General features: G+C 43.6%; 2 protein-coding genes across 5 annotated transcripts in view; one reads left to right on the forward strand and one right to left on the reverse strand.

Moving 5' to 3' along the window:
• Positions 1-207: 207 nt before the first annotated feature.
• ZFAND1 (zinc finger AN1-type containing 1) lies at positions 208-13,123 on the reverse strand. Of its 4 annotated transcripts, none has more exons than XM_053247189.1 (8): positions 12,986-13,116; positions 11,428-11,470; positions 10,581-10,620; positions 7,815-7,942; positions 7,626-7,717; positions 5,890-6,011; positions 538-693; positions 208-448 (listed from the first exon to the last, which is right to left on the reverse strand). In XM_053247189.1, the coding sequence occupies exons 1-8, from the start codon at positions 13,038-13,040 to the stop codon at positions 278-280; spliced, it is 807 nt and encodes a 268-aa protein (XP_053103164.1). In that variant the 5' UTR covers positions 13,041-13,116; the 3' UTR covers positions 208-277. The 4 variants fall into 4 exon arrangements, with proteins under 4 accessions (XP_053103164.1, XP_053103166.1, XP_053103168.1 ...); XM_053247191.1 differs by lacking the exon at positions 12,986-13,116 and adding an exon at positions 12,660-12,918; XM_053247193.1 differs by lacking the exon at positions 538-693 and having other exon boundaries at positions 12,986-13,123.
• A 1,529-nt stretch (positions 13,124-14,652) lies between these two features.
• CHMP4C (charged multivesicular body protein 4C) overlaps positions 14,653-24,117 on the forward strand; it is a 30,125-nt gene continuing 20,660 nt past the window's right edge. Inside the window, exon 1 of the mRNA XM_053244365.1 lies at positions 14,653-15,310. Coding sequence (XP_053100340.1) covers positions 15,118-15,310 — 193 coding nt within the window. The 5' untranslated portion in view covers positions 14,653-15,117. The remainder of the gene's footprint in view (positions 15,311-24,117) is intronic.

Consider the following 24,117-nt stretch of genomic DNA (forward strand, 5'->3'; position numbering starts at 1 on the left):
ATAGAAGGAAAAGGAAGGATCAGCAAAAATTATTCCCACCCCATCAAATAAATAAATATATTGCGCTCAGCAGTGCCATTCAGTTCATGCAATGTGGGTCTGGATGCCAGCCAGTATGGCTCCTGAATTTTTAACGGACTAAGCTAATTTTAATATTGTATCCATATAAAATTCAGAACACACATACACACACCATCACCATGCAGCTATAAACAGACCAAGATCTACATCTTGTATTGAATATGACAACTGAATATTTGTACAGCACTTTCCATAATTACTCTAGATAAGAATGTGCATCTTCTAAAAACTGAAGATCATTCTCAAGGTATTCCAAAACAACACTTCCACCATTGCAAAGCGAGAATTCTTTGGTACCTATCCAAGATGCTATGGTGTGATCCAAAGGCAGGGCTTCACCAGATACCGTGTGGCAGAGTCTCAACTTCTGACAATATAAAAACAAAAACTGCTGTTTCATGAACTCTTAATCAAATACAAATATTAAAGCACACACAGTTGCATCAATTGATTTACCTTGGCTGTGGTTTTGTTATTGTCGTTTTTAAGGCTTGCTAAGGAAGCTGCACAATCTATAACTTTGCCAATGCTCCATTTACTACAAAAGAACATGGGTTTACTTTTTTCTTTGCTTCCTTTAGGTAAAAACACTTGGAAGTAGATTCTCTCTGTCTACAATAGAAAAATCCATTTGTTGCATTAACATTCCAGTTCCTAATTGCAAAAACCCATAAAAATATCTATGCAACTAGCTGGAAGCCACACTTGCCCCTCCCCCCATTATTTCATAATTTCCATTCCAGATCTGTGTATAATTTGCATCAATAGAGCGCTTTTCTACGTAAACCTTTACATTTGGCTTCATGGAAAACTGAACTTTCATCTCAAACAAAGAGCAAGTTTCTGGCCTTCACTGTTGCAAAGAAAGTTTGAAAATGTTACATGAAGCAGCTTATATCTTAAAATTAAGAGAAGCCTAGCCAAAGGCTTCTACTTATTAAAGGATATTTTATTTATTTTTATGTATTTAATTAACATATTTGTATACTGCCCGAAACACAAGTCTCTGGGCAGTTTACAACAAAACGATACAACTAATAAAAAGGTTAAAACATTACACTAATTTAAAATTTAAAACAATGTTATTAAAACAAACTATTAAAACAGTATATAATTAAAAGCCTGGTTGAACAAATGTGTCTTGACTACCTTTTAAAAGTTGTAAGAGATGGGGAGGCTCTTATTTCAGCAGGGAGCACATTCCAAAGTCTCAGGGCAGCAACAGAGAAGGCCTGTCCCTGAGTAGCCACCAGACGAGGCTGGTGGCAACTGCAGACGAACCTCTTCTGATGATCTCAATGGGCTGTGATGCTTATCGCAAAGAAGACATTCAAGCTCTTCCCAAGATAAAGTGGGAAGGGCTACCATCTTATGCGGGGAGGAAGCACAAAAGTGCTTACCTCCCCTCAGACAATCAACCGGAACTCCCTGGGTGGGCAGATCGCCCACCTAGATGAGCAGTGGCTTCACTTGGGTGCTCCTGCGCCTGGCCGCGGCTCGTCCGGCAGCTCTGGGGGTCAGACGAAGGGGAGTGCCACCACACAACGCCCCCCCCCGGAGCCCTAGTAATGCACCATGCAAGTGCATGGTGCATTCCTGGGGTCCCCCCTCCCTGAGTGTGTCCACCGCAGCTGCAGCAGACACACAACCAGGAAAACAGGGTTAATGGAGCACACATTCTGTTAACCTTGTTTAAGAGGGAGGGCTTTTAGGCGGGCTTGCCACCGGGAGCCGCACAGCTCTTGTTGCTGCACACAAGCAGCAGAAACTGGGCTGGGCTTCCTTAGCCCGGTTTTAGCTGCTCGTAAGAATCACCTCATCGTCTTAAAGACCCAGGGCCTAATGGTGCAGCAGGGAAGTAACTTGTCTAGGGAGCAAGAGGTTTCTGGTTTGAATCCCTTGCTGATGTGTTTCCCAGACTATAGGAAACTCCTATATCGGGCAGTAGCAATATAGGAAGATGCTGAAAGGCATCATCCAATACTACGTGGGAGATGGCAGTGGTAAATCCCTCCTGTATTTTACCAAAGACAACCACATGGCTCTGTGGTTGCTAAGAGTCGACACTGACTTGATGGCACAACAACTTTACAAGCTGTTTAGGGCTTAATAGGTTATAACCAGCACTTTGTATTTTGCCTGGAAACTATCAGCAGCCGGTGTAGCTCTTTCAAAACATGAGTGATGTGGTCTCTCCAGGATGACCCAGAGACCAACCTGGCTGCCATATTCTGGACAAACTGAAGTTTCTGGACTATGTACAAAGGCAGTCCCACAAAGAATGCATTGCAGTAGTCAAGTCTAGAGGTGACCAGCAGATGTACCACTGTTCTTAGGTCATAGCTTAAGAAGTGTAGTGCTTTCATTTCCATGGCCTGTCGCTCGTTCTTTCCTTAATCTTTAGCCTCTCCTCCATACTCTGGTCTGGCCTAGTAGGCATTTTATTCCAGCTTTAGTTTCAAGCTGCTTTCCAAAATACAATCCAAAGTGATAGGAACTTTGGAATTTCCACACAGATTTAATCTGAAAAGAACTACTTCAGGAGAGAATATTTTGAGGAGGAAACATATCTTCAGTCACAAAGAAAAGCTGCCTTGTTCATTTATTCTTAATCTATGGACCTTGTAACCAGATAAGCATTCACAGAGTGAGACAGAATTCCTGCCCTTTATGCCATCACACTCGGAAACCACTCTCCATATACTGTATGCTGTATTTGCAGGAAAAAACACATCAAACACCATGTGCTCTGGGAATGCTCTGCCTGTTCTGAGTGTGGTTAAAGATGGGGTTGCTGGCACTCTCCTGTTAGCACTGTAACTTGATTACACAACCCCTGAAACAACTAACCTCTATCTTGTTTCTTGGCTTGTGTCCAGTCAGTGTTCAATAAAAGCACAACCTGTTCTACTGAACACTTGTATATACACAACGTTGTTATTTGAGACAGGTCCACTTATGAACTGGTAACTGGTTAGAGGACAAGAAAGGGTAGGAACAATTTGACAAATTTCACAATGGAGAAAAGTACAAAACAATGCTCCAGGGATCTGTACTTCGACGAGTGCTTTTTAATTTGATCATAAGTTATCTAGAAATTGAGGTAAGCAAAGAGGTAGCCAGATCTGCAGATTGACACCAAACTATTCAGGATAGTGAAATCCAAAATGGATTGTGAGGAGTTCCAAATGTATTTCTCCAAATGGGGTGACTGGGCATTAAAATGGCAAATGCAGTTCAGTGTAGATAAGTGGTGCACATTAGAGCAAAAAAAATCTCAACTTCACATATACACTGATGGCATCTGAACGGTCAGTGACTAACCAGGAAAGAGATCTTGGGTTTGTGGTGGATAGCTTACTGCAAATGTAAACTCAGTGTTCGGCAGCTGTGAAAAAAACAAACTCCATGCTAGGGGTCATTTGGAAGGAGGTTGAGGATAAAATTGCTAACTTCCTATGCCATTACACAAATCTATGGTGTGGCCATATTCGGATTACTGTGTACAGTTCTGATCAAAACAACTAAAATAATATAGAACTGGAAAAGGTGCAGAAGAGGGCAACCAAAATGATCAGGGGCCCAGAGCACTTTCCTTATGAGAAAAGGAAATTTCTGCTCGCATTACTTCCCCAAATTCATGTACTGTAGAGTTGTCTAGGGTTGTGAGAGGGCAAGTATTTGCCCCCACCCCCTTGAATTTGAACTTGAAACCATCAGTCACTCGCTGTGATGTTTTCAATGACCTTTTTGTGGATAAAATCTCTAGTATTCAGGCCAAACTGGATTCCAAAGTTACTGCAGAGGCTACTGTGGAGGAGCAAGTCCTCTTATAGGATTATAGTGGATCACTTTCAGTTTGTGATTCCTGAGGATATGGACAAACTGCATGTCCTATAACCTGTTCTCTTGACCCCTCCACAACTTGGCTTATTTCATCTGGTAATCATATTATCAGAGAGGGTCTGGTAAATATTATAAATGCTTCTCTGAGGGAGGGCAGGATACTTATTAGACCTTATTTGAAGAAACCTGCATTGTAAACCTCAAAGTTAGCTATTTACAGATCCTTTTCCAATCTTCCATGGTTCAGCAAGGTGACTGAGCAGGTGGGGGCCTCTTAGCTCTAGGCAGTTTTGGATGATTTTTGACTTGTGTTTTGGGCGGTATACAAATATGTTAAATAAATTAAATAAATAAATAAAATGATACAGCTTATCTAGACTCATTTCAAACCGGCATTCGAGTGGGCTGTGGGGTTGAGACTGCCTTGGTTGCCCTGATAGATGATCTTCAATTGGCTATCAACAGAGGGAGTGTAATTCTAATGATCCTTTTGGATCTCTCAGTGGCTTTTGAGACCATTGACCATAGTATCTGGATCACCTGAGGAAGGTGGGATTGGCTGGCATTGTTATACACTGGTTCCATTTGTATCTCTCTAGTAGATTCCAGATGGTGTCGCCTGGAGACTGCTACTCTGCAAAGCAAGAACTAAAATATGGATTTCAACAAGGCTCCATACTGTCTCCAATGCTCTTTAACATCTACATGAAACTGCTGGGAGAGATCATCAGCAGGTTTAGTGCAGGGTGTTATCAATATACTAATGACACGGTATAACTTCAATGGTATAACTAGCAATGGTATAACTTCCCTAAATGCCTGCCTGGAGGTGGTAATGGGCTGGAAGAGGGATGACAAACTGAAGATGAATCCAAATAGGACAGAAGTACTGACTGTGATGGGGTCGGGACCCAAGAGATGGTTTAGATCTGCCCATTCTGGATGGGATTACATTCTCCCTGAAAAGATCAGGTACTGTGCGTAGCTTGAGAGTGCTCCTGGATCCAAAACTCTCTCTGATTTCTCAGTGAGGCAGTGGCCAGGAGTGCTGTTTATCAGCTTCAGCTGATATGTCAGCTATGCCCATTTCTGGAAGTAAATGACCTTAAAACAGTAGTACATATGCCTGTAATCTCCAAGCTTGTCTACTATAATGCACTCTACGTGGAGCTGCCTTTGCACATTGTCTAGAAACTACGATTGGTATAGAATGAAACAGCCAGACTGGCCTCTGGGACAACCTGAAGGGACCTTGTAACACATTTAAAAAGAAGTGCACTGGCTGCCAATATGTTTCAGAGCGAAATACAAAGTGCTGGTTATTACCTATAAAGTCCTTAACAGCTTGGGTCCAGGGTACTTAAGAGAGCGCCTTCTTTGTCATAAACCTTGTCACCTATTACGATCATCTGGAAAGGTCCAGTTATGGTTGCCACCAGCTCATCTGGTGGCGACTTAGGACCAGCCCTTCTCTGTGGCTGCCCCAGGGCTTTGGAATATGCTCCTTGTCAGTATAAGAGCATCTCCATCTCTGTTTGCTTTTAGAAAGATCTTCAAGACAACTGTTTTCTCAGGCTTTTAACTGAAATTAATTTTAAACTGTCTAATTTTTTATCCACAGAAATTGTTTTAACTTTTTATTCTGTGAAATTGTTTTAATTGTTCTTACTCTGTTTATATTTGTTGTATTTTAATTTGTGTACACTGCCTAGAAATACACATATCAGGTGGTATATAAATATGATAGATAAATAAATAAAAGGCTACAATGGGCTTTAGTTTAGAAAAAAGGTGAATAAGGGAAGATATGATAGAGGTTTGTAAAACTATGTATGATGTGAAGAGTGTGGATAGAGAAAAGAGCTCCTCCTTCTCTCACAGCACAGGAACTAGGAATAATCCAATAAAACCAACTGGGAGCAAATTCAAGACAGACAATTTGGAGATGGGAGTGCAGTTTACCTGCGGCAAGGACTTATCGCCACATGCATGCATTTTCAGTTTCATTAGGGCAACCTTTGCTGCTGTTTCACTGTTCTTAGCTCCTCGGCATCTTTTATTCACTGTGGCCTCTTTCTTGGAATCTGAAATATATAGCATGTACTAGTTTTAATAAGAAACACCTATCCCCCTCATTGTGTTAAAAACAAAGTGAAACATCAATGAGCGTGAATTCCCATTGTGCGCAGCAACTGGTATACAGTGAAGGCACGTAGCCTTCCCTCAGTTTGTGTACATAGGATGCAATCTTTCCTCTAACCTCCATGTTCTTATATGTTTGTCAGTATTCTACAGGGGCAACAGCACCAGTATCTACATGTTTTAAAAGAAACTCTAATATGGGAGGAGGATCACCTTTGTTACTAAAGATCTCCCAAGACAAAATTGACTTTCACTTGTTATGTGAAATAATATTAACTGAATAAAGAGGCATCTTTTAAAAGTGGTGATTCTCTTTATTGAGCAGGGGGAGAGCAAGTGGCCCTATCCATCCCCAGCACAGCATCCCTCCAGTGGCTATTGCTGGTTTATATTTATTTTTTAGACTGTGAGCCCTTTGAGGACAGGGAGCCATTTTATTTATTTATACCTGTATAAACCGCTTTGGGAACTTTACTTGAACAGCTGTATATAAATATTTTTATTTTATTTATTTTTACATTTATATCCTGTTCTTCCTCCAAAGGTCCCAGAGTGGTGTACACAGTTATGTTTTTCCTCAAAACAACCCCTGAGGTAGGTTAGGCTGAGAGATATGTGACTAGCCTAGAGTCATCCAGTGAGTTTCATGGCTGAATGGGGATTTGAACTCAGGTCTCCCCGGTCCTAGTCCCATACTCTAACCACTACACACAATGGCATATTTGTCGTATTCATATTTGTATAAATGTATTTTCTAGCACTCAGACTGCCAGACATTATTTGGAAAGTGCAGTTTGGCATGATCTAGTTTTGGATAGGTTTTGGATTCTTGGACTCTTGAAGACAGCTTCTGTACTCTTGAATACAGCTCAATAGAAGCAAATTAAGGTAAGCCTGCTAGTAGAAATACATATGGGCACACACTGATGACTGCAGATGGTTGCAGAGATATGGAAGTTAGGAATTCAGTCTCATTTCCAGGACACAATTGAAGAGTGTGGGAATTAGTGAGCCTCTTTGACCGTCACGTGGAACCAACTTTGTCTCCTTGTTCCATCAGTCAGCTTTGGCAATGTGTGTTCTCCACTCCCCTGCCAAAGTTGCAAAATAAACCATGATCTGAACCCAACTTCAGACCTGGGGTTCAGATTGTGGTTCATTTTGCAACTTTGGGTAGAATAAGCCAGGATTGATCAGTTCAGCTGTCACTACTGATCCTGGCTTGTTTAACCGCAGTTGGAAGTAGGGGTCTTCTGACTCTCATGTAGGCATGGGAAGTAGGGAGCACATACTCCTGAGGCTGATTTATGGTGCATGAAGCCAGAATTTAATCTTGGCTCTTTGTGACATCTCAACCAGGCCCATGTATTTAATGTCCCTTTTTGCCCCTCTTCCCCACCCCGCAAAAAAGGGCTGTCCTTAAAAACATAAAATAAATAATATTATTCCTTTTAACATTCTTGAACTTAGGTCTATTCTATGTTCAAGACATCTTCTATGTGCAACAAATAAACAGACAAACCTGGCAATTAAAAAAAAAATGCTAGTGTACTTACCGACAATGTCTTTAACAAGCTGCTGTGTGACAGCCATGCGAGGTTTAGGCGTTTCCAGTTTCTCACACTCATGATCTACTTGATGACGATGCCTGTGAAGAATAGAATTGGAAATGTTCACTAGGAAGCTCAAAGGCTAATGCCTGGGCATAGGTGATATAAATGGGTTATATAAATTCCTTTGCTCACCTTAAACAAAAAGGCTTTTCACAATAAGGGCACAACACTGGTACAAGTTCTTTCCCATCACAACTCTTGTAGGTGCACATGAAAAACTTATGATTATCTGGTTTCACTTCTTCAGTTTTTAGATTTACCTAAGTTAGTTGCAGAAAAAAGTTCAGACATGTATATTGTACCACTATGGCTTAGAAATACACACAAATACCTGGAATTCTACTTAAAGCGACGTAGCTGCTGAAACAGCATGTTGCCCATGCTTTAAACCTGACTTTTTCCCAATAATACACTCCATCCGTTTAAGAGCTATCTCTGAATAAAGCATGCCCCTCTCCTGGCAAACAATATATGAATCGTGTTTTTCTTCATGGGCACCATTCAGACTAGTCTTGCAATAATGCAAATGCTGTTGCACTTGCATAAGAACATAGAATAAAGATGCTAAGTGATGAAAGTAACTTTGATTCTAGGAACATAGGAAGCTGCCATATACTGAGTCAGACCATTAGTCCATCTAGCTCAGTATTGTCTACACAGACTGGCAGTGGCTTCTCCAAGGTTGCAGGCAGGAATCTCTCTCAGCCCTATCTTGGAGATGCCAGAGAGGGAACTTGGAATCTAGATGCTCTTCCCAGAGCAGCTCCATCCTCTAAGGGGAATATCTTACAGTGCTCACATATGTAGTTTCCCATTCATATGCAACCAGGACAGGCCCTCCTTAGCTAATGGGACAAGTCATGCTTGCTACTACAAGAGCAGCACTCTTCGTCTTGTTCTTACACTAAACAAAGACATTCTGCTGGCTAATTGCTGCACAAGTTTGGATATATTCTTGAGAAGGTGTACATATGCTTCTGCAGAGTACTGCAAGCTGCTAAAAGACATTCTACAGGCACCGTGTCTTCATACAGGAAGACTATTTCCAAAAGCCAAGGGGAATGAGACAGGTAAGCTAAAATATCTAGTTAACAAGTTTGGGAAAATTGGACCTAGAGTAAGAGTAAATAGGTCCTAGATGGGAAACCACTAACCAGAACACAAGTGGTAACTAATGCACACATATATAGGAAGGTCCCAGATTCAATCCCTGGGGTTTCCAGGTAGTACTGGGAAAGAAATGCCATCTGCAATTCCGTAGAACCACTGCCAGTCAGTATAGATAATACTGAGCTAGAATCATGGATCAATGGTTTAACGTGGCAGAAAGCAGATTCTAATGTGACAGCATTTTTTTCCAGCCACTGTGATGACAAGAAATGACTGCAGGCTATATCTGCAAACAGTTCAAGTCAGATTTTCTTCACGTGATGAATGGATTGTATACTCTAGAAAGGATTCATTTGCATGTGTAACCTGCCACAAAGCTATGATACAAGTTTGGAACCAAAGGTATTTTCTTCACATAGCATCCTGATGCTATGTTTTTATTCCAATTCAACAGTATTTACATTATCACAAGACTAGTGCTTGAAAGGAAAGTTGCAAAATATTACTATTAGAAAAGTAAATATTAGATAAACATATCAGAACTAGCTTAACCTACACAGAGCATCTGCCTGCTAGTACTTGATTGCTCCCCTCACCCCGTCACAGGCCCCTTCACTTCAGAGACCTCTCCACCCTCTCCTGAGGCACACGCCTGCTCCCCCTCCTCCATCCTGTTGCTTCCATCCCCCTCACCCCTCTTGGTCCTGGCTGCAGCATTGCTGGCGCCTATTGGCCAAGCTGCAGCCTCCTATCCCCAGAGACCTCCCCACCCTCACCCAAGCCCCGCTCCTGCTCCTCCCCACTGGATCAGCAGCAGCAGCAGACGACCAGGCCCTTCCTCACTGCTGCCACCGCCATGGCTGCTCGTTCCCCTCAGGCCGCTGACAGGACAGGCCCATCCCTTGCCTGCCTGCCTCCCTCCCTCCCTCCGCCAATGGCCTCAGTAGCCCTAAACAGCAGAGGTGGTTAACTGGGCCCTTCCTTGCTGCTGCCGCCACCACCATGACCGCTCATTCCCCTCAGGCCACTGACAGGCTCAGGCCCGTCCCTCACCGTTCCTTCTTTTTTTTCTTCCCCTCCCTTCTTTCTCTCTTCTCCACTCGTTCTTCCCCTTTCTTCCCCCCTTCTTCTCTCTCTCTCTCTCCGAGTTAAGCGATCTTGTTCATCTTGTTTCCTCATCTAATTCACACAACAGCAGCCTCCTTCTCCTGAAGGGGCTCTTTCCTCCCCCATGACCCCTCTCTTTGCAAACCCCTGCCCACTATAGATAGATAGATAGATAGATAGATAGATAGATTCCTCTCCTCTACAATCAATAACATCTTCCGACCAGTAACAGTTGCATTCTAACCGACCATAACCATCACAGGCTCCTCCTCCCTATCTGCATATGGAATCCCTACTGCCCAATCACCATGGTGCTTCTGTTCTCACAGGTGCCTCCTCCATATCTGCATATGGAATCCCCACTGCCCAATCACCATGGTGCTTCTGCTCATGAACTCTCATGAGAGTTGCCACGCATGGGATTAGCCTTAGACAATTATATATATGTAGAAGATAGAAGATCTATCGGGGTGTCAAACTGTGGCCCTCCAGATGTTGCTGGCCTACAACTCCCATCATCCCTGGCTACTGGCCATGGTGACTGGGGATGATGGGAGTTGTAGGCCAACAACAGCTGGAGGGCCACAGTTTGACACCCCTGCTCTAATTGGAGAAGAAAACTGGTTTCTCGCTAGCCAGAGTTGTTAGGAGCTACACATTAGTTAAGAATAACTACCTTACCTCAGAACAATCATGAGCAGTCCGGCTTCTGTGCTCAAGACTTAAAGTTACATGAAAATAAAGATAGTAGGTATCATTAACATATCAATGAACATGAGAACATAGCATTACTGGAAGAGAGACTTGGCACAAGTTTTCAATGAAGGTACATTTTGCTTACATTAAGCTGGTGTGGGCCATAAGGTGTTGGTCATAACCTATAAAATCCTAAACAGCTTGGGCCCTGGGTTTTTAAGAGAATGTCTTCTTCGTTATGAACCCCACCACCCATTGAGATAATCAGGAGAGGTCTGTCTGCATTTGCCACCAGCTTGTCTGGTGGCTACTCAGGGACGGGCCTTCTCTGTTGCTGCTCCAAGGCTTTGGAGGCTTTAAAAAGTCCTTAAAGATGCATTTCTTCACCTAGGCTTTTAATTGATATTGTTTTGATTGTTTTAAATGTTGTTTTTAGAATATTGTTTTAAAATTTTAAATTGTGTTTTAAATTTCTTGCTTTAAAATTTTTGTTTTGTTTTTGTTTTTAAGTAATGTTTTGCTTTTTAATCTTGTTGTAAACCACCCAGAGACGTAAGTTTTGGGCGGTGTAAAAATATGATAAATAAATACATAAATCAAGTTAATACAAATTTTATTTGTAACAAGCATTTATATTTTTTTGCTCATAATATTGTTCTCAAACCACCCTTCTCCCCACAGGTTTGTTAGCTCTCCCTCTCTCTACCCCACCCTTGCTCCCACCATCTAAAGTGAGTTTTAAATGTTCCTCAGGAAAGGGACTCTTTTTTTCTTTTTACAATATTAAGTACAAAGAGCAACTAATATGCTTAACAAGAACATAACTTCTTACCAGAACACTCCTGAACAGCCATCACACACAAAAGGTAGAAAGTCTGAAACAAAAATAATGGGTTTTATCTTTTTAATATTTTTGGAAATTTTGATATGCTCAATCACAACACTGACAAAGCAAAAGATCGTTCTTTCAAATCAGTTTCGGATCCATTTACATAACGTTTGCTGTATGGAGAGTCTCAGGTCACAATGCAGCACCCTCCTTCAAAACTAATTTTTGGAACATTAGGATCGTGTGCACCTTTACTGGACTGTAAGCCATACTGAATTCAGTGGGCCTTACTTTCAAATAAAGATGCCTTGAAACATCGTCTGAAGGTCTTGTTTTGCATAACATATTTCAAGACAGGCTCCCAATGCATGGTCAGAAAGCACATGGTTAACCCTGCTAACTGAGCAAAGAGGCACCTTTTTAAAATGGTGATTTTCTTTATTTAGCAGGGGGAGAGCAACTGGCCCTATCCATCCCCAGCACAGCATCCCTCCAATGGCCGTTGCTGCTGTCTAACTTATGTTTCTTTTTTTTAGCCTGTGAGACCTTTAGGGACAAGGAGCCATTTTATTTATTTATATCTCTGTAAAGTGCTTTGGGAACTTTAGTTGAAAAGAGGTATATAAATATATCTGTCATATGGTGCAGCAATGCTGCTGAAATTAGAGTTGGGTCTAGTTTTAAAAGTTCCTCAGGAAAGGGACTCTTTTTTTCTTTTTACAATATTAAGTACAAAGAGCAACTAATATGCTTAACAAGAACATCACGTCTAGCTGGTGTACATGAACCCCATGTACACCATCATGGGAAAAAGACTATATACATATATATGTAAAATATGAATAAAACAAAGACTACATGTTTTAAATAGGTGGAGCCAATTATGTACCTGCAGCTCACACTTAAATGTTTAAAGGATTACATCCTAGGCTAATGCAAAATAATCACAGCCCTTTATGCTTCTCTTAATAATTAAAATGTGACAACTGCAAAGAAGAAACAGCATTTCAAATTTGATAAGACAGAGTGTAGGCAACAATCATGATCACAGAAGAACTACTATGATACAACAGTAATGCCATAGCAATCTATCAAGTGACCAAAAAAAACCCCAAACACCCCACGCTCGCTACCAATATTTGTAAATACAATGCAGGAAACACATTCAAAAGTAAGAACTCCAGGAACTACTACAGTATTAAACGAAGACTCGATAGTGACACAGAGAATATCACCTGTAAAGAAGCTCTGAGTAACTTGGTAGATACTGGGCATCAAGATAGCACCATAATAAGTGCATGGAACAATCCTGATATAGAGATCAGTATGAAGCAATCTACATAGCTATAAGGTGTCAACTAGGTAGCTTCCATTTTATTATTCAGTAACCCAAAAACCTTCGGTTTAAGATCAGAGTTAAGATGCGGGAAGGCAAGAGCGGCCCCTCCTCATTTCCTACTCCTCCCGCCTTCTCTCTGACAGATCTGATGCTCTGCCCACCCTCGTGTCTCCCATCGAAGGACTGCTGCGATCCGTGTCTCCCCTGGGCCTGAACTCTTACCAAGCTGCCGGCATTGCTCTATCCCACAGTGCTGCCCGATCTCCAATTCCGCCATGTTCACCTAACACGCATGCGCGGCCCTCCATCATCTTTAGCTGTCGGGGAATGAGGGGATGACTCTACTCCCCTCCCTTGTGTGCATTGTAAGGCTGATGCTGACGTCATTTTGGGAGGCGGAGCTTAAATGATTAGTCCCCTGAACTGCGCTTGGGGATGAGATGGCATGGCACAGAATCTGTGTATAGGGGCTTGGCATCTTCCCCCGCCCGCTCACTGGCCGATCTTACGCATGTTTACTTCGCTGTTAGGTCCCACTGAGAGGGTTGTCGGCTCTGATTGAAGCTCTTCCTCTGGCGATATATTTCCAAGATATCCAGCAAAATCAAACCATTAACATCTCCAGGATTGCTTTCAGTAGTCACCTAGAGATTTAGGCCGACTCCTAGAGACGCCAATCCAGTCCTGGAGGGCTGGCCAACCTGCCCAGTAAATTGCAATGAGACTACGTACTTACAGACAGGCATCCGTAGAATTGCAACCCTAAAATAATGCATAATAGTGGGGGGGGGGGAGGAAACACATGGGAACCCATTACAAAACTACTAGAGATCTATCTCACCCGCTGATAGGATATAAGCAGAATAACGTAATCATTGAAAGGTAGTGGCAGTGATTCACAGGAAACGAATATCTATGTATCCTTCGTCTCATGACTATTGCTGATCGGTAGGGATTTTCCTGGCCATGCTAATTTACAACTGAACTTGTTTAGTTTTCTGTCCTGGGCTTGGCTCTCAATTTATATACCCGATAGTGGATCAGGGCACTACCATGGATTAAATATGTCATTTTAATATACTCCTAACAACTCTTGGTCACAGCTATCATAAAAACTTTATGTCATATCTTAGATCTCATATCCTAACCAAACATTCTGTCAGTCATCCCATCCCATCCCAGAGACCGCCCAGAGACGCAAGTTTTGAGCGATATAAAATATTTTAAATAAATAAACATGTATATCTCACTTTGTTATTATTTATTTCCCGTTATTTCTAATATAACCAGAATTCTCTAAAACGCCTAAAAATTAAGCGAGAGTCCTATAAACTAGATCAGGGATTCCCATTTGGGGTCCCAAGAGGCTGTTGGACTACAGCTCCCATCGTCCTCTGCAATGATTGCCTTTGGCCATTGCGGTTGATGGGAATTGCAATCCGATCAGAACCGAGGAGAACACAAGGCTGGGGACTCCTGAACTAGATATTTAGTATCGAGATATACTAGACTGCTTTTCTGAACTTCTGCTTCTGATGCCTGACTTCACACATCCTTTATTTTCTAATGCAACGACTCTCAGGGCAAGGCGGAGATAGTCATAGATATCCCGACGTTTTTATCTGTAACATTAGAACAACAATGACCAGCCTCACAGGGTGTGATCTAAAGGGAATTAGTTAATTCGGGGCTATGACTTTCCGCCAGACTCGAGCCCTTACTCTTGTAAAATTCTGAATGAAGCCACTGAAGCAGTGGCGCAGCCCGGCACATGGAAAGCAGATCGTGATGATGAGTGTTTGTGATCCTCCTGTCCAGAGGAAGCTCTTTCCTCCTTCCCTGGGTGTCATCAAAGCCAGGATTGCTCAGAGCTTCATTTCAGAGGGCGTGGCTTCTAGGGAGTACAGCAACGCAAGCCTATGCTTGTGCACTCTGAAATAAGCGCTGTTGAGTTAAAGGGAATAACTTAACTCTTTAGTGAGTGAAAACAGAATCGGATCCTAGGGTTTTCATCTAAGGAAAACATTGTTGCTCTTTTGGTGGGACGTCGCCATTTGCACTTAGACTTCGTTGGCGGAGGTACGCCATACTCCTCAGGGCGAAACACCTGCCGCAGGTGCGTGTCAGTCACGTGGCTCTCAGCCCCGGGAGCAGCTGTTTCCTTTCCTTCCCGGCTGACGCCACTCCGTTGCCGCGGACGGACGAAGCTAGGAAATGCAGTTCCTGCTGCTCTTGGCTTGTTGTTGAGCCCAGGGGGGGAAAGTTTGAAGGAGGCACAAGATCTGCTCTGAGAAACGGATAATTTCACCTTGACTGTCGCGCGGAGTCGATCCCCAAAAGACGGCAGGGCCAAGATGAGTAAGATCCATAACTTCTTCAAGGGCGGAGGAGGCAAGGGGAAAAGCAAAGGAGGGCCCACTCCCCAGGAAGCCCTAGCCAGGTTGCGGGAAACGGAGGAGATGCTCACCAAGAAGCAAGAGTATTTGGAGACAAGGATCGAAAAGGAGCTGGCATTGGCTAAGAAGCACGGCACCAGAGACAAAAGAGGTAGGTGAGTGAGTGGGCCGGGACAGGCCGTGTTGTTGTTGCTGTGAACTGGGTTCCAGTTAGGGGTTGCTGTCCTCTAGGGCTGGCTTGGAGTCCAGAGGTCGATCTCGATCTCCAGGTGATGATTAAAAGCTGTCCTGATGAGTTAAAGAGCTTGATAGAAATGTTGAAGAAAAAACAACTCCGGTATTGGCTTCAGTCAGGGCTGGAATCCTAGTTGAACTTCGGGAACTGGCAACAGGCCAAAAACATAAGACATGTCAATTCCTAGGTGATCAGCCCTGGAATAGGAAGGATATTAAGCATTGGTATTTCTCTTGAGTGTGTGCAGAATTCATACCCTTCTTCATTTCCAAAAGTTTCTCAAAGGGCTTTAGGAGTCAATACTTCCCCCAGTAACTGTTTAGAAATTATTTATTTTATTCCTGTGAAAGAGGGGGAGAATGAACAATTATAATTCCTGCACTAGAGACACTTTCCAGCAAGAATGAACTCAATCATACATCTCATCAAGTAAGAACAGCTCTTCTGGATCAGGCCCAAGGCCCATCCAGTCCAGCATCCTGTTTCACATAGTGGCCCACCAGATGCCTCTGAGAAGCCCACAGGCAAGAGGTGAGGGCAAATCCTCTGTCTTCCTGTTGCTCCCCTGCATCTGGTATTTAGAGGCATCTTGCCTCTGAGGTTGGAGATGGTCTATAGCTACCAAACTACTAGCCATTGATAGACATGTTCTCCATTAATTTGTCTAAACCCCCTTTAAAGCCATCCTATTATTATTATTATTATTATTATTATTTTACATTTTATATCCCTCTCTTCCTCCAAGGAGCCCAGAGTGGTGTACTACATACTTGAGTTTCTCTTCACAACAACCCTGTGAAGTAGGTTAGGCTGAGAGAGAAGTGACTGGCCCAGAGTCACCCAGCAAGTATCTTGGTTGAATGGGGATTTGAACTCTGGTCTCCCTGGTCGTAGTCCAGCACTCTGGTCTCCCTGGTAGTATTCCAGCAATCTAACCACTACACCATGCTAGCCATCACCACATGGCAGAGAATTCCACAGACTAATTAATTATGTGTTGAGTGAAGAAGTACTTCCTTTTATCAGTCGTTAATTTTCTGGCCATCAGTTTCATGGGTTGACCTCTGGTTCTAGTGTGAGTCGGGGGGGGGGGAATTCTCTTGGTCCACTCTCTCCACTCAATGCATAATTTTATACACCTCTATCATGAGGTGTATAAATTGAACCATAAAAAAAGTTGAGGCTTTTTGCCCCAGTATGCATCAATTTTACATGTGCTTACATTGAACCATAGTTGCCACTTTTCCAAACTAAAAAGCCCCAGATGCTGTAGCCTTGCTTCATGAGGAAGGTGCTCCAGACTAGGGATGTGCATGGAACTGGTGAGGACCAGTTCAACGGCAGGTGATGGGGCTGGCTTTAAGGGTGGGGCTGAGTGCACTTACCCCACCTGCTGCATTTTCCCTGCTGGCGTGTGAGCATATAAGAGCCCGTTGGGGCGGCAGCGTACCTCCCTGCTGCCCTGTGCTGCTGTTAACCGGATGTCACCAGAAGTAGCAATGGCGGCTGCGTGATGTGCGCGAGAGCGATGCATGTAGCCACCGTTGCTACCTCTGGTGACATCCAGTAAATGGCGTCAGGGAGGTACGCTGCCACCCCAACGGGCTCTTACATACTTGCGTGCTGGTGGGGAAAATGCAGTGGTGGTGAGGTAAGTGCACCCACCCCTGCCCTGAAAGCCACCCCACCCACCCCCGCTGTCGAACTTGGAGCCGGCCCTGTGTTCGAACCTGTCCGGAGGTCCGTAAAAGGGCCTCCGAACAGGTTCGTGCACATCTCTACTCCAGACCCCTGATCATCTTGGTTGCCCTCTTCTGAACCTTTTCCAGTTCTACAATGGCTTTCTTAAGATATGGTGACCAGAACTGTACGCAATATTCCAAATGTGACCACACCATAGTTTTTTATAAGGGCATTATAATATTAGCAGTTTTATTTTCAATCCCCTTCCTAATGATCCCTAGCATGGAATTGGCCTTTTTCACAGCTGCCACACACCGAGTCAACACTTTCAGTGAGCTGTCCACCATGACCCCAAGATCTCTCCCCTGATCTGTCAGTGAGAGCTTAGGCCCCATCAGTGTATATGTGAAGTTGAGGCTTTTTGCCCCAGTATGCATCAATTTACATGTGCTTACATTGAACCTCATTTGCCATTTTGATGCCCGCTCACCCAGTCTGGAGATACCCTTTTGGAGCTCTTCACATTCTGCTGTGGATTTCACTACCCTAAATAGTTTAGAGTAAAGCGTGCTGTCAAGTCGATTTTGACTCTTGGCGCCCACAGAGCCCTGTGATTTTCTTTGGTAGAATACAGGAGGGGTTTACCATTGCCTCCTCCCGCGCAGTATGAGATGATGCCTTTCAGCATCTTCCTATATCACTGCTGCCCGATATAGTACCAGCGGGGATTTGAAATGGCAACCTTCTGCTTGTTAGTCAGGCATTTCCCTGCTGCGCCACTTAAGGTGGTCTAGTCATTACATATTTTGGCCACTTTGCTAGTTACCCCAACTTCTAGATCATTTATGAACAAGTTAGAGCACTGGCCCCAGTACACATCCCTCGGGGACTAGGGATATATGAGCCGGATGTTAGCCTGGTTTGGCTTGAATCCAGATCTGGTTCAAGCAGCCCCGGGTGGATCAGGCTCAGTCAAGTCCAATTGGTTCCAGCCCACAAGCCAGCTGTGCTCGCTCGTGGGGGTGGGGAGTATAGTTGTAGGGAATCTGGCTAGGATTCCCCTTTACAAGTATAGGGGATTTCCTAGTTAAAAGGCTTTCCTTTATCTTTAAAGTGGGGGGTGGGATGCTTTATTTTTACTTTATTTTTACTCCACTTTAGAATGAGTAGACTTGGAAGGCAGTGGCGGCGGCTCCTCCAACCGGCCCACCAGCCTCCCAAATAATAGCCCGGGCCAGCTGCGGCCTGGTTTGGACTATCAGCTGGCTCAGACTAACATTTGGGAGGCAGATGGGGCAGTCGGAGGAGCTGCCACCTCCCAAGTCTCTGCCGTCACCCCTGCTGCCTGCGGGGCTTTATTGTAAAGGTAAAAATAAAGCATTTCACCCCCCTGCACCCACTTTAAAGTTAAAGGAAAGTCTCTTAAGGCTAGGAAATCCCCTGTACTTGTAAAGGGGAATCCTAGCCAGATTCCCATTTACAAGTATACACCACCGAACCAGCTCACAAACCGGTTCCATTACTTTTTCCAGAGGGGAGGTCCATTTTGGACCAGCACCCTGCCCTTGGGGGCAGGTCTGGCTTGATCTCGGACTGCCCAAACCAGGCTGGCTCGATGCAAGCTGCCTTGCACATCTTTATGGGGGACCCCACTCCTTACTTCTCTCCATTGTGAAAACTGCCGATTTATTCCTACCCTCTTTTTCCTGTCCTTCAACCAATTATCAGTCCACACATGAACCTGTTCCCTTATCCCATGACTGCTAAGTTTGCTCTAGAGCCTTTGGTGGGGAACTTTGTCAAAAGATTTTTGGAATTCCAAGTATATTATGTCAACTGGATCAACTCTATCCACATGCCAAGGTCAGGTGTCAATTATCCAGCCACGAATTTACAGATACAAAAATCTGCTGATAGCGAGGTTCTCCTGTATAGCCCGGCCGGGGATATGCAAAACCATGGGTGCTGGGACTGCAGATAATGAGGGCCACCTGTGCTGTACGCACACACACACACTCTTGTATATTCCTGCAGTTTAGGGGACCCAGGCTCACTTCTAGAATGAATGGTTGTATAGTCATTCCCGTTAAAAAATGGGCATGTGTACAGATGCAAGACAGGTAGCAGAAAAGTGAAAGCTGGTCCCCCATGGGTGTGGGGGAGCAGGAAGAAGGCAGTTACAATCCTCCATTCATTGCTAGGTTAATGTGGAGCAGCAGTATACAGGTGAAACTCGAAAAATTAGAATATCGTGCAAAAGTTCATTAAGTTCAGTAATGTAAATTAAAAGGTGAAACTGATATATGAGATAGACGCATTACATGCAAAGCGAGATAAGTCAAGCCTTAATTTGTTATAATTGTGATGATCATGGCGTACAGCTCATGAGAACCCCAAATCCACAATCCCAGAAAATTAGAATATTGTGAAAAGGTAAAACAGTCTAGGCTCCAGGTGTCCCACTCCAATCAGCTAATCAATCCATAACACCTGCAAAGGGTTCCTGAGCCTTTAAATGGTCTCTCAGTCTGGTTCATTAGGAATCACAATCATGGGAAAGACTGCTGACTTGACAGTTGTGCAGAAAACCATCATTGACACCCTCCATAAGGAGGGAAAGCCTCAAAAGGTAATTGCAAAAGAAGTTGGATGTTCCCAAAGTGCTGTATCAAAGCACATTAATAGAAAGTTATGTGGAAGGGAAAAGTGTGGAAGAAAAAGGTGCACAAGCAGCAGGGATGACCGCAGCCTGGAGAGGATTGTCAGGAAAAGGCCATTCAAAAGTGTTGGGGACTTTCACAAGGAGTGGACTGAGGCTGGAGTTAGTGCATCAAGAGCCACCACACACAGATGGATCCTGGACATGGGCTTCAAATGTCGTATTCCTCTTGTCAAGCTGCTCCTGAACAACAAACAACGTCAGAAGCGTCTTACCTGGGCTCAAGAAAAAAAGAACTGGTCTGTTGCTCAGTGGTCCAAAGTCCTCTTTTTCTGATGAGAGCAACTTTTGCATCTCATTTGGAAACCAAGGACCCAGAGTCTGGAGGAAGAATGGAGAGGCACACAATGCAAGATGCCTGAAGTCCAGTGTGAAGTTTCCACAGTCTGTGTTGATTTGGGGAGCCATGTCATCTGCTGGTGTTGGTCCACTGTGCTTCATTAAGTCCAGGGTCAATGCAGCCGTCTATCAGGAGATTTTGGAGCACTTCATGCTTCCTTCCGCAGACGAGCTGTATGGGGATGCTGACTTCATTTTCCAGCAGGACTTGGCACCTGCCCACACTGCCCAAAGTACCAAAACCTGGTTCAATGACCATGGGATTACTGTGCTTGACTGGCCAGCAAACTCGCCTGACCTGACCCCATAGAGAATCTATGGGGCATTGCCAAGAGAAGGATGAGAGACATGAGACCAAACAATGCAGAAGAGCTGAAGGCCGCTATTGAAGCATCCTGGTCTTCCATAACACCTCAGCAGTGCCACAGGCTGATAGCATCCATGCCACACCGCATTGAGGCAGTAATTGCTGCAAAAGGGGCCCAAACCAAGTACTGAATACATATGCATGCTTATACTTTTCAGAGGTCCGATATTGTTCTATTTACAATCCTTGTTTTATTGGTTTCATGTAATATTATAATTTTCTGGGATTGTGGATTTGGGGTTCTCATAAGCTGTACGCCATGATCATCACGATTATAACAATTATGAGCCCCTGGTGGTGGGTGCAGTGGTAAAACTGCTGCCCTGTAACCAGAAGGTTACAAGTTCGATCCTGACCAGGGGCTCAAGGCTGACTCAGCCTTCCACCCTTCCGAGGTCGGTAAAATGAGTACCCAGAATGTTGGGGGCAATATGCTACATCATTGTAAACCATTGTAAACTTAGAGAGCTCCGGCTATAAAGCGGTATATAAATGTAAGTGCTATTGCTATTGCTATAACAAATTAAGGCTTGACTTATCTCGCTTTGCATGTAATGCGTCTATCTCATATATCAGTTTCACCTTTTAATTTGCATTATTGAAATTAATGAACTTTTGCACAATATTCTAATTTTTCGAGTTTCACCTGTACATGCATATACTTTGCCCGCCTGGAAAAATTCATGCATGAACCCATATGTGCCTTCACTTGTTCCACTGTTCATGCTTTTATCCTTCTGTCTGCTTTGATCAACTGCCTGTCTCTTATTTTCCACAAAAGGGCTTTTGTCTGTGTCTTTCCTAGTCCCTTGCTAACTGAGCAAAGAGGCACTTTTTAAAGTGGTGATTCTCTTTATTTAGCAGAGGGAGAGCAACTGGCCCTATCTATCCCCAGCATAGCATCCCTTCAGTGGCTGTTGCTGGTGTCTATCTTATGTGTCTTTTAAAAATTGTGAGCCCTTTGGGCACAGGGAGCCATTTTATTTATTTATTAAGATCTATGTAAACCGCTTTGGGAACTCTGGTTGAAAAGCAGTAAATAAATATTCTTCGTTTTCATATTCATAGTCCTGATATCCCATGGTCAGAGAGAAAATCTGGGCCCAAGACAGAACCTAGTTTTGGGGCCTTCCTCCTGTACACTCACTCCTCCCCACTGTCAATATGAACCCAATATTTTGGGGGGTCCTCAGCCTCGTGAGTCCTCCAGACTGTTCCCCACAGCGCATAATTAATTTATGGAGTTCTCTTTCAAGAGATGTGGTGATAACCACTAGCTTGGATGACTTTAAAGAGGGCTTAGACAAATTCACAGAAGACAGGTCTATCAATGGCAACTAGTTTGGTGGTTATAGGTCACGTCCAGCCTCTGAGGCATGATGCCTCTAAATACCAGTTGCAGGGGAGCAACAGCAAAAGAGAGTGTATGCCTCCACCTCTTGCCTGTGGGCTCCTTGGAGACATCTGGTGGGCCACTGTGTGAAACGGGGTGCTGGACTGGATGGGGCTTGAGCCTGATCCAGCAGGGCTTTCCTTATGTTCCCCCGACCCCTTTGCCCTCTCTCTGCACCCTTGCCATCAGTGCTGCACTGTTGGCAAGGAGATCATGCTGCTTGATCTTCAGTTCTGCCGTGATTGATTCCCTTTAGACAGTCTCTGAATAAAACCTCTTCTTTCCAGATCAGCTTGTGTAACACTGTGAACTTTATACTTACTAGGAAGTTGGCTATTTTAACCTTGGCTGGCTTTAGCACGCCGCAAAAACTGCGTTACACTTGGAATTGTTTAAATGGTCTTTAGAAGGATAGGTTTAAAAGTTCTGTCCAGCAATGATACTGGCCAAAGGTCTCTCTTTCTCTTGAACAACTCTCCCATTTTCCCTTGCTGTCTCCCTATATGTAAAATTGATCTTTCTCATCTCAACTTTCTTTTGAATCCCTCCTCAAACCCCCACCCTATGCAATTCTAGAAGTAAGTTCCATTGGATTCAATACAATTGCTTTTTATTTATTACATGTTTATCCTGCTCTTCCCCCAGGGAGCTTGGGACAGTGCACAAGGTTAGTCACCTACCCATTTTACATTCACAACAACCCTGTGTGGAAGGGTAATCTTAGGGATAGTGACTAGCCCTAGATCTTCTGCTGAGCTTCATGTCTGAGGGGGGATTTGAACCTGCTTCGCCAGTCTGAGGCCACTGCTTTCTAACCACTACCCATATTGACACACATGGATTTTACTCCCTAGTAAGTGTGCTAGCAAACTTCACCCTCACTCACAGCAAAATTTACCCATATTTTGCCCCCATCTGCTCAGTTCCCACCTTGCTTTGTTGTTCCCCTTCTATCTATTTTAGATTGCAACCTCCTTAGGAGCAGGGACTTGTCTATATTGCTATGCAATTGTGTAATGCAGCACATATACTGATGGTGTGTTGTAAATATATATTGTAAGCCATTTGGATAGTAATGTTTCTATGGTCAACCAACCAACCAAAGGCCAAAATGAAAGAGGCGCTAGGGTTCAGGTGTGATCGTAATGTATGGTTGCTTTACCTGTATTAAAAAATGTTCCTATGTTGTGGGTAGTCCTAAGGCACAATATTTTATCTTTTGATTATTTCCTGTTGCATATTTCATTGCAAATAATTACATGAGTAGGCTGCTTAGTTTAGGCATACAATTCATTAGTGCTGTGCTTTTAAAACTAAATTAGAGAGCATCGTGTGGCTGGGCTATCTACTCCAAATGAAGATGAAAAATTGGATTTGTTGTTGGTCGTTATAATGTTCCATTTTGAGTGTTGGCTGGACTCTAAGCTAGATTTAGATTTGTGTAAGACAACTGAAGTGTGCTGCTTGAGTTTGTGGACCGCACCCTAGTTAGCCAATAAAAATAACTGTGTGAACTCATGTAGGTGTGTTCTAAATTTATATAATAGTATGCTGCGAGGATGGCTTCGTGACAGTGCCTGTGTTTCAACCTTCATTATAAGCAAACTGAAAGACTAGCAGGAGAAGCCCATGCCTGTCTCCTCAAAAGAAAGTCCCACCGAGTTCAGTGGGACTTATTCCCAAGTAAACATGTATAGCCTTAATCTGAGACCCTATGCTCACTTACATGGGAGCAAGTCACATTGATCACAGTGGAGTGAGACTTGTTTCTGAGTAAACACACTTAAGATGTGCTATGTGGCTGCAGTTCTTGGAGGGGAGAATTTGAATCAACCCCTTCCATAGCAGAGAGACCCAGTTTGATGAGAACCGAGCTTAGGGAGGAGATCTGGAGACAATTGAAGTCTAAAACAAGTAAAGTGTGCCATCAAGTGGATTTCAACTCCTGGCGCTCACAGAGTCCAGTGGTTTTCTTTGGTAGAATACAGGAGGGGTTTCCATTGCTTCCTCATGTGCAGTTTGAGATGATGCCTTTCAGCATCTTCCTATATCGCTGCTGCCAGATATAGGTGTTTCCCATAGTCTGGGAAGCATACGAGTGGGGATTTGAACTGGCAACCTCTGGCTTGCTAATCAAGTCATCTCCCCACTGTGCCATTAGGTGGCTAGTCAAACAAGTAAAGGCTTATTTAAAGAAGTTACACATTTAGATAGAAAGCCTG

The sequence above is a fragment of the Hemicordylus capensis genome, chromosome 4 (genome assembly GCF_027244095.1).
Source record: "Hemicordylus capensis ecotype Gifberg chromosome 4, rHemCap1.1.pri, whole genome shotgun sequence".
NCBI lineage: Eukaryota > Metazoa > Chordata > Lepidosauria > Squamata > Cordylidae > Hemicordylus > Hemicordylus capensis.

Excerpts from the sequence above, each read along its gene's own strand:
- ZFAND1 (XM_053247189.1), bottom strand. The coding sequence starts at position 13,040 with ATGGCGGAATTGGAGATCGGGCAGCACTGTGGGATAGAGCAATGCCGG. Across the intron at positions 7,718-7,814 it reads GAAAAGCCTTTTTGTTTAAG|GCATCGTCATCAAGTAGATC; the intron begins GTGAGCAAAGGA and ends TATTCTTCACAG. Across the intron at positions 449-537 it reads ATAACAAAACCACAGCCAAG|AAGTTGAGACTCTGCCACAC; the intron begins GTAAATCAATTG and ends TTATATTGTCAG.